Below are 10,839 nucleotides of genomic sequence, written 5' to 3'. Positions count from 1 at the left end.
TCTAATTTTGGCAGTAGACTTCTAATATTTGAATGAATTAAACCAAGACCTGACCTAGCTCTAAATTCATCAGGAGTACTGATGTTGTACAAAGCTGGGCCTGGATTTGGTTGCACATTGCCTGATAGAAGAAGTAAGAGCAATATAAAAATGTTTCGTTTCATATGGCAAGGTAACCCGATGACAACATTACTTGGCTTCACAATGTCAAAATGAGTAATTTCAGAAGGAGAAAAACATCTATTTAACACAGAAATACACCATAAATGAAGCTGGTTAGAATTATTTAGCACTGACCCACATGTAGATATCAATAAGCTTTGTGTAAATGCTGTAGTTTCGTAGGACCAGGTGATTGTTATTGCGTCCGGTAGAGTTAAAGGTTGGTGGAGCACCTGGTCAGGTACCCCACTACAATTGCAGAAAACAAGTCCAGGAAAAAGCATTAATATTAAATACAGAGCTTTTGTCAAAGTCATTGTTAAATTGTTTTACTACCTACCCAGGTCCAATATTCAAAGTTCAGATGTCCAGGCTACAGCAGTTGGAAGGCCAAGCTAAGGCTAGCAGAGGCCCAGCCTTAGTTCGTCTGAGGCTAAGATAGATCTAGGCTGTGGCAGATGGAAGGCCAAGATGAGCTAGCAGACCCAGTCTGTAGGCAGTGAGAGGCCAAGCTGGGGCTAGGTTAGAGACAGGCTGTGGCAGATGGAAGGCCAAGATGAAGCTAGCAGACCCAGTCTGTAGGCAGTGAGAGGCCAAGCTAGGGCTAGGTTAGAGCCAGGCTGTGGCAGATGGAGGGCCAAGATGCAGCTAGCAGACCCAGACTGTAGGTAGTGGAAGGCCAAGCTGAGAGTAGGATAGATCCAGGCTGTGGCAGATGGAAGGCCAAGATGAAGCAAGCAGATCCAGGCTGTGGCATATGGAAGGCCAGGATGAAGCTAGCAGATCCAGGCTGTGGCAGATGGAAGGCCAGGATGAAGCTAGCAGATCCGGTCTGCAGCTAGCAGATCCTGTCTGTAGGCAGTGGAAGACCAAGATGAAGTTCGCAGACCTAGTCTGTAGGCAATGGAAGGCCAAGCTGGGGCCAGGATAGATCCGGGCTGTGGCAGGTGGAAGGCCAAAATTTCAGCTAGCAAAACATCTCCTGGCTGCAGCAGGTCAAAGGACTCCAGATTTCCAAATCCAGCAAAAGCAGTCAGAAATGCCACTTTTTGGAAGTAAGCCTTCATTCATCAATTGTTACGCTTAAAACTAGTACAATTTACTTAAATTGGCTAAGAAATAAATTAAAACAGATAGAAATTCAGACCACTTTGACAAGCAGACAAACAAAAGACAGTGCTGTCGGCCATCTTGGATTCAGCCGATTGTGTCCAATGCCACTTCACCTCCACCTAAGGATTTTAACGGAGGGACTGGTAGCCAGGACAACATTGATAGAGCCATTGCAGCGTATGTGCTAGAAGACATGCAGGCTATTTCTACAGTGGAGTCACCCGCTTTCAGGCAGCTAATTAGCATGATACCGGGCGTTAAACAGCAAATGGCACGGAAAACATTTTCACGTACCTGGACAGTGAGGACATAAACATGGAAAGCGAGCTGAAGAAAACATTCCAAACTCTGCCTCTGCTCATCATTCAGCACTGAAGGTACACACACTCTGTCAATTTTCTTATATACTTTTTCATTCTAGACTTCTAGAGTGTTTGATTATCACATCACTGTAAATGTATAGACTATAAAGTTCACAAACATAAATAGGGATCCTAGTGGGCCAGGCCAATCTTTCCTTTTCTCTAAACTAAAAGTGGGGAAATGCTTAGAGTTTTCTGGTCTTCAGTACAGTGTTGATCTCCTGAAGACATGATTTTATATCAGAATTCCTTGAGAGAAAAAAATGCCTGGTTAGGCTTTGTGTATGTCATGTGTGCCTTCCTTGGGTGAGGGGGCTAGCGGGTATGACCCGCAGGGTGATGTGATGCGTCTAGTGCAGCCATCCTTGGATAGCATAGTTGCATGCCTGTCTGCTGCTTGCTGTGTTGCATGCCTGCTGCTTGCTGCCTCTCGCTTCCAGGAACTGCCACTGGCTAGCTGATCAAGAACCAAGCGATGGAAAAGGAGAATGCGTAAGTCTTTCCTCGCCAGTACATAGCCTCTCCATCACCAAGACCTTTGCTATGCCTCCTCGTGGCAGTCCCTGGTAACTGTGTGCCTTGCGGCCTTAGGTTAAACAGCATGGGATCCCCCAGTGGTGGATAGCTTAGCCTCCATCCAGGCTACCACCATCCGACTGACCAGTGCCTACTGGCTAACCACTTGGTTATAGGCTACGGGAGAAAACCCCTAACGAAAAATCTGTGGCGAGGACACGCATTAGGCAGTCACCAACAGACCGGTGCTCTGGCAGTCCTCTGCAACACCATGCGGCAGAAGGTCGTCATGAGCTTTTCATGCCACTGGAGGACGCCACATGGGGCCAAGACAAAACAGTGCGGGTAGAGACTGCGCACTTCTACCACCACTTAAATCAATTCACTGCGCAGGTGCTTTGCTCCTCCTCTGCACTACTCCCCCACCCCCAACCCCCGCCCTCAAGTCCTGCTGCGATGGGGAAGGGTGGCTGGTACAGGTCAAGGATGTGACTTGAAAAATAGTCTGTTCCTCATCGCCCGGGCAGCCTACCGCAGCTGCCGGCCATCCCTTTGCGGTCGAAAACAAACGTACAAGAGAAACATAATTCCCTTCACAATAGTGTCATGGAACGTCCGCACACTTTTGGATGTGCGTGATCTCTCCTTCCGCCCGCAGCGAAGAACAGCACTTGTTGCACATGAACTAAATCGATACGGCATTGACATAGCCGCCCTGAGCGAAACCCGCTTACATGGGGAAGACTCAATCACGGAGGCGGGAGAAGGCTACACCTTCTTCTGGAAGGGTCACCCAGAAGGCTCCCGCCGTCTACATGGAGTGGGTTTTGCCGCCAGGACAAGCCTGCTTCACAAGATCCCAGAGTCTCCAGTGGGTATAAGCGAAAGGCTCATGACGTGGCGTGTACCACTCACCAAAAATCGCCATGTCACCCTTATCAGCGCCTACGCCCCAACCCTGGATGCAGACCTCGAGAGCAAGGACGCATTCTATGCCTCACTAAACTCAGCCATAGAGGGAACACCTCCTACCGACAAGCTCATACTCCTCGGGGATTTTAACGCGAGGGTGGGCTCTGACAGTGGACTCTGGACCGGAACACTTGGTCAGCACGGGATTGGTAGGCTTAATGATAATGGGCTTCGCCTCCTTACACTCTGCTCTGAACATCAGTTGATCATCACCAACACCCTGTTCCAGCTCAAGGATAAATTCAAGACCTCATGGCAACATCCTCGCTCCAAACATTGGCACCTCCTTGACTATATTATCACCCGTCGTAGAGACAGGAAGGAGGTCCTAATCTCCAGAGTGATGTGTGGAGCGGACTGCTGGACTGACCATCGAATGATCAGAGCCAAATTTCAGATGGAAGTCCGCCGCCAACTGAAGAAAACACCACCAAACAAGAGACTCAACTGTGAAACACTCAAATCCAAGCACTCTGTAGACCAGCTCAGAGCACAGATTGCAGAAAATTAGTCTGCAATCCCTGATACCCACCTTGTCCCTGACTTCAACACCTGCTGGAACTCCCTAAGGACTGCCATCCATCAGGCAGCAGAGGAATCCCTTGGGTACACCAGGCGTAAACATCAGGACTGGTTTGACAACAGTGCACCGGATATCCATAAACTTCTCCAGGCAAAACACAAAGCCCATGCTGCTTACCTGGCCAACCCACAATCCATCACACTAAAGACTCGACTTTCCTCCATAAGAGCCGAAGTCCAGCGTACCTTCAGAGCCACGGAAAATGACTGGTGGATCAAGAAAGCCAGCGAGATCCAACTCTATGCTGACACCAACAATTCCCATGGATTTTATGATGCCGTCAAATCCATATATGGTCCACAGAGAAAAAACATAACCCCAGTCAGATCGGCAGACGGAGTCACCCTCTATGAGGACACACCCCAGATCCTAAATAGATGGGCTGACCATTTCAACACTCTCCTTAACTCCGAAAATCCCTCTGACCAGGACATTTTCACCAATTTCCCAACCACTCCCCCTGTCGACCACCTGGACTCCACGCCTACCTTTGCTGAGGTCCGAAAAGCCATCAAGGGCCTAAAAAACAACAAAAGCCCAGGCCCTGACGGTATCCCAGCTCAGGTGCTGAAGCTTGATGGCTATCTCCTCACCCGTTGGCTTCATCAATTGATTGACTCCATCTGGTCCTCTGAAGCCATCCCCCAGGAATGGAAGGATGCTGCTATAATAACCATCTTTAAGAGGAAAGGTGACAAAGCCGACTGTGGAAACAGCAGAGGAATTTCCCCGCTCTCGGTTGCTGGGAAAGTTCTTGCCCGGGTCATGCTCTCTCGTTTAGTTACTCACATTTCTGAAAACATCCTGCCTGAATCACAGTGTGAATTCAGAAGAGATTGCAGTACTACTGACATGATCTTTGTAGCCAGGCAGGTACAAGAAAAGTGCCGGGAACACCACCAGGATCTGCACATCGCCTTCATCGACCTGTCCAAGGCATTTGACACTGTAAACCGGAATCTCCTCTGGGACTTACTGGGAAGGCTGGGGATTCCGCCAAAGTTCCTCAACATCCTGAGACAACTACATGATGGAATGCGAGCCTGTGTCCGCATTGGAGGCCAGCAATCCCCCTCTTTTAATGTGAAAGTCGGGATCAGGCAGGGATGTGTCCTAGCCCCTGTCATATTCAACCTCTTTCTCTCAGCAGTCACTCTCCTCTCACACCAAGCTCTGGGAACCACAGATGGCATCCACATACAGTTCCGGCTGGACGGCAGTCTCTTCAACATCCGGCGCCTCCAGGCTTTCACTAAAATTACAAAACAACAGATCCTAGAACTTCAGTATGCTGACGATTGTGCTCTCCTTACCCACACGCCAGACTCTCTACAACGTGCACTTAACGTGGTCTCATCCACGTACAGTGCCCTAGGACTCAAAGTCAGCATTTCAAAAACACAGATCATTGCGCAACACTCTACCCACCAGTCAGAAGTGCCTGTCTTCAACATTGATGGCCAGCAGCTCACCATCGTTCCACATTTCACTTACCTCGGAAGCGTCCTGTCCCCCACCTGTAACATCGATAATGACACCCAGGTCCGTGTTGGGTTAGCGTCTGCTGCCTTCATGTAGGCTCAAAACCAGGGTCTTCCTGAACACAAACATGACAGTTTCCACAAAAAACAGCTGTTTACAACGCAGTTTGTCTGTCCACACTGCTATACGGCTCGGAAGCCTGGACCCCTTACCAAAGGCACGTCAGAATCCTGGAGAGATACCACATCCTCTGCCTGCAACGGATTCTGGGTCTGGCCTGGGAGGACAGAGTCCCACATGTGGATATTTATGACCGGACCCAAACACCCAGCATCAAAGTGTTCCTTGCGCAAAGACATCTGCGCTGGGTGGGGCATGTAATCCGCATGCCCGCCCAGAGGCTCCCCCGACAGATCCTCTACGGCCAACTCCAGGAAGGCTGTAGGTCTCCTGGGGGTCAGCGGAAACGCTACAAGGACCACATAAAAACCCTCCTGAAGCGCTGTGCTATCCAGCCTTCCGCACTGGAAGTCTTGGCTGCTGCTCGCCACACCTGGCGCAACTGCAGTCACGCCGGCATTGCTCATCTCCAGGAACAGACCACTGAGAGGAGAAAACAACAACGTATACAGCGACATCAGCGCGCTGCAGGGGCCCCCCTCTCAAGCGTGGACTACATCTGGCATATACAAAACCCCCCTCAATAACCCATTACTGGAGCAACGTCATCATCGTAATCGATGGACAGCCATAAGCAAGTAAGTAAGCCTTAGGTGAAGCCAGGTTTACAGCTATGTTGTTATTATGCTGTTTGTTACTTGTGTGTGTTATGTTGCAGCCATTTAAAATAGTTTTGTCAATTTGTTCTGGCCTGAAATAAATTGGCCCTTTGAAACATATCTTTGTCTTTGTGTGTTGTATGTAGACCACATTTCTTAGCAGAGTTCAGTGATGCAAATGCATGTCAAGTTGATCAACAGATTGTATTATTCTCCAGTGCAATAACAGTACTTAAATGAAGGCTAAAAGGGCATTAATGGGAACTTTAAATTTAAAAAAAATAAGTAACTAAATAGTTACTTTTCACAGTAACTGAGTTACTTTTGAAATAAAGTAACTAGTAACTGTAACTAGTTACTGGTTTTCACTAACTAAACCAACACTGTAAATAACATCCTGTATTTTGATATTTGTTTATCTTGATGGATTGAAAATGAGCACCAAACGAGTTGACTGATGAACATGATCAGATAATTTATTCAGAAAGTATAAATAACGACAAAGATAGAATACTATTAACCGCAAAATGTGAGTGTAAAAAAACCCCAACAACATTATGATTTGTACATTTTCAGAATGTGCTTGTTCTCTTTTTAAACAAAGAAAACAATCTGAAGTTGTCTTTATTTTTAAGTTAACGTGCCAGTCTGGCCCACTTGGGAGTAGATTTTTCCTCCATGCAGCCCCCGATCTAAAATGAGTTTGACACCCCTGATCTAAACAATCTAAACCAGGGGTGTCAAACATATGGCCCGCGGGCCGGATCAGTCACTGTAGCAATTATTTGTATCTTTGTAGATGATGCTACATATGTGCAAAATAAACCACGTTAGTGCACCAGTCGAGGAAAATGAGCAAGCTACATAAATAACATCCTGCATTTTGATATTATTTTTTTTATCTTGATAGATTGAAAATGAACACCAATGAGTTGACCGATGAACATTATCAGATAAAATTTATTCAGAAAGTATAAATAACGACAGAATACTATTAACCACAACATGTAAGTGTAAAAAAAACCCAAACAATCTGAAGTTGACTTTATTTTTAAGTTATCGTGCCGTGATTTTACCAGTATGGCCCGCTTGGGAGTAGATTTTTCTCCATGTGGCCCCAATCTAAAATGAGTTCGACAACCCTGATCTAAACCATCTAAACGCTGATGACAAACAGACTAGACAGGGCAGGTGCTGTGAAAATGCCATTTAAATAGGTCTTGGTTTATGAGGGAGACATTCAGACAGACAGGCAGACGGTGCTCATGGAGGGAGGAGGCGGCGTCACGTGATGCCTCTCTCTCCTCCAGCACCTACGGTCAGTAGTAAAATTCACATCCAACAATAGTATTTACGAGGTCGTCGTTTTAACCCTCAACTCCACAGGTTTAGCGGATAATAAACACGGAAATGTACAAAGCATACATGAATGTTTGATAAAGCCCCTCAAAAAAGAACATTGAGAAGTTAAAGTACCATTAGTCTTGTGCAACACAATTGGGCAAAAAAGGGGGATTCGGTGCATCTTTTAAAAAGGAGACTAATGGAGATGGGCAAGAAAAACACATCTGCAGCCCCCCCTGCTGGTCAACTGCACCCATTACAGCTAAAATAGCCAGAGTGTCCTCAATTTCGTTGTGTGTAGACGAACTCGGAAAATAGTACCAGAAGTTAAAAAAAACCCACGATAACCAAGTTAAAAAAGAGGGCTTTAAGTAATAGTATAGTGCAGTAATTCCCAACTAATGTGCTGCGCCACACCCTATCCAATTTTACGTGATGGATCCGACAATGATTATTTACAACAAATAGTAATAGTCCATCGACGCCAATGACGAACATTGGCAAGTAGACAAATAAAATGCTCTTCCACTAGCGGGTGCCTTTTGTTCTAATGTGAAATGTGTGCATTGGCTTAATAAAAGTTTGGGACATTTACTCGGCAGTGTAGGCGACAAATACTGCTGAGTGGGAAGAATTTGACAAAAAAGAAAACGAGGATTTTTTTCTGCTATTGCTAATGATTTTTGATGTATCACTAGAAAAAATAATATAGCTCTGTAGACAATAATAACCGTTTTAAAAAAGGAATACAATTATTCAAGAATCAAGATCATCATTACTAACCCGCAATATAATCATTATAGACCCCTTTTGAACGTATTTGTAAAAAACACAACCTCAGCTGAAGGACATCTCGGCCTCGGACAACACGGGGGTCGTGGACGAGGACGTGGAGTCGGCCAGCGAGGCGGTGCTATTGTCCCAGCTCCGGTTCCACGTGCTGCGATCCGACGTAGAGGGGTAGGTGGGCGTGGAGCAATTGGAGGGCAGATACGAGCCAGAGTAGGGGCTACTGTTGTTGGACTCGGCCGAGCACGGGGCGTTATTGTGCTGACATTTGGTATGGCGCTCCATCTGCAGTTGCTGGCAGATCTCCTGCGGGAGCTGGCAGAACTCTTCGTCGAGGTTGCTCTTCAGCTGAGCCTGTCTCTGCACAGTCACACACAAATCACTTGAAAACTAAACAATTTCCACCCATATTTAGCTCTGTGATCCGTGCTGTCACATACCGTGGGCAGTTCCTCGTCCATGTGTTGAAGGACCTCGCGTTGCCTCAGAATCAGCTTGTCCTGCCTCCTGCTCTGAGCCTCCTCCAGCTGGGGCGACACACCGGAAGGACGGAATTACCAGGAGTAAGATTTGTGAGGGGAAAAGTACAGTATTTTCCGGACCATAGGGCGCACTGCCGATGAGCGGGTCTAGTCTTTTTTTTTTTTTTTTTTCATACGAAAGGCGCACCGGATTATAGGGCGCATTAAAGGAGTCATATTATTATGTTTTTTTTTTCTAAATGTAAAACACTTCCTTGTGGTCTACATAACATGTACCGTATTTTTCGGACTATAAGTCACAGTTTTTTTCATAGTTTAGCCGGGGGTGCGACTTATACTCAGGAGCGACTTATGTGTGAAATTATTAACACTTTACCGTAAAATATCAAATAATATTATTTAGCTAAATCACGTAAGAGACTAGACGTATAAGATTTCATGGGATTTAGCGATTAGGAGTGACAGATTGTTTGGTAAACGTATAGCATGTTGTATATGTTAGTTATTTGAATGACTCTTACCATAATATGTTACGTTAACATACCAGGCACGTTCTCAGTTGGTTATTTATGCATCATATAACGTACACTTATTCAGCCTGTTGTTCACTATTCTTTATTTATTTTAAATTGCCTTTCAAATGTCTATTCTTGGTGTTGGGTTTTATCAAATAAATGCGACTTATACTCCAGTGCGACTTATGTTTTTTTCCTTCTTTATTATGCATTTTCGGCCGGTGCGACTTATACTCCGGAGCGACTTATACTCCGAAAAATACAGTAATGGTGGTTCTTTGGTCAAAATGTTGCATAGATTATGTTTTACAGATCATCTTCAAGTCACTTTCTGACAGTCGCTTCAGGATGCGCCGTTTTGAGGGGCGGTCTTATTTACGTGGCTCACCTCCGACAGCGTCTTTTCTCCGTCATCTTTGTTGTAGCGGTGTAGCGTGCAAGGACGGGGGTGGAAGAAGTGTCAGAAGATGGAGCTAACTGTTTTAATGACATTCAGACTTTACTTCAATCAATAACGGAGCAGCAACTCCTCATCCGTGGCTCACTAGTCCAACAGCGCCGGAAATGTGTCCCGTGCAAAACCGTACGACCGGAACTCTCTAATTACTTAAGTTCCTTGGGTGAATAATGTAAACTCACTACACCGGTAATTTTTAGCGCTTCCATAGCGAGATACAAGTTAGAACTTTACACTACCGTATTTTCCGCACTATAAGGCGCACCTAAAAACCTCCAATTTTGTCAAAAGCTGACAGTGTGCCTTATAATCCGGTGCGCCTTGTATATGGACCAATAATGAGCCTCCAACAGGTAAAAGTTTCAATCAATCAATCAATCGCAACTACGGTAAGCAGCCGCCCCCATAGAAGAAGAAGAAGCGCGCGGTGCATGCTGGGATATATGACTGCGCGAGGCGTGCCGTTTCATTTCCATTTGTGTGTTCATGGAAAGACCCCAAAATGGCTCCTATTAAGAGACACGCTTACGACGCAGAGTTTAAACTTAAGACGATCAGTCACGCAGTAGAACACGAGAATAGAGCAGCAGCGGGCATGTTGGATGCCGTATCCGCCCAACTGTTTAAATGGGACACTGAATAAGAAGAATTCGAGGGATTCGTGGATGAGGAATAACTTCATAAAGTGAGCTTTACATGTTTATTTTGTGTGTTGTGTTGTGTGACATTAACGTTTGAGCAACATTTAGAGTTATTGATATATTATATACTATATTGTGATTGCACTAACGTTTGATTTACCGTAAAAGTATCAGACTGTTTTGTACGTGTTTATTGAATCAGGGAAGTTCCCCTCCACTATGTGATATAAATGTTGCACTACATGTTATACTTTGCTGTTGTTAAAAGATAAACAAAACACCACGTCACTGACTTTACCTCGGGGGAAATAATAAAACAGCTGTTTATTCATTATGGGAGTGAACGGAGTTGTCAGAACACTGGTTTGTAATCTATTAATAAAGTTTGACTGACCTATCTGACTGTTTTGTTGACATTCCCTTTAGCGCAGCTCCATCTAATGGATGCATAACGTAACCCCAGCCTCTACTGTAATAATAATAATAATAATAATAATAATACATTTGATTTAGTTTTGCGCTTTTCAGAGCACTCAAAGATGCTTTACAGGACAAAAAATGAAAATACAAAACAGTTCAAAGTAACAATATAAAATACTGTAGCGTCTATTCTATGCGCCTTATAATGCGGTGCGCCTTATA

General features: G+C 45.3%; 1 protein-coding gene across 1 annotated transcript in view; it reads right to left on the bottom strand.

The window, feature by feature from the left end:
- Positions 1-6,441: 6,441 nt before the first annotated feature.
- Positions 6,442-10,839, bottom strand: part of LOC133662250 (1-phosphatidylinositol 4,5-bisphosphate phosphodiesterase beta-3-like) — a 112,099-nt gene continuing 107,701 nt past the window's right edge. Inside the window, 2 exon segments of the mRNA XM_062066076.1 lie at positions 6,442-8,462; positions 8,543-8,629. Of these exon segments, the coding sequence (XP_061922060.1) occupies positions 8,151-8,462; positions 8,543-8,629 (399 nt within the window). The 3' untranslated portion in view covers positions 6,442-8,150.

This window comes from Entelurus aequoreus, linkage group LG12 (assembly GCF_033978785.1).
Source record: "Entelurus aequoreus isolate RoL-2023_Sb linkage group LG12, RoL_Eaeq_v1.1, whole genome shotgun sequence".
Classification (NCBI taxonomy): Eukaryota; Metazoa; Chordata; class Actinopteri; order Syngnathiformes; family Syngnathidae; genus Entelurus; species Entelurus aequoreus.
The sequence above is the reverse complement of the archived record's forward strand: the minus strand, read 5'-3'. Positions and strand labels throughout refer to the sequence as shown.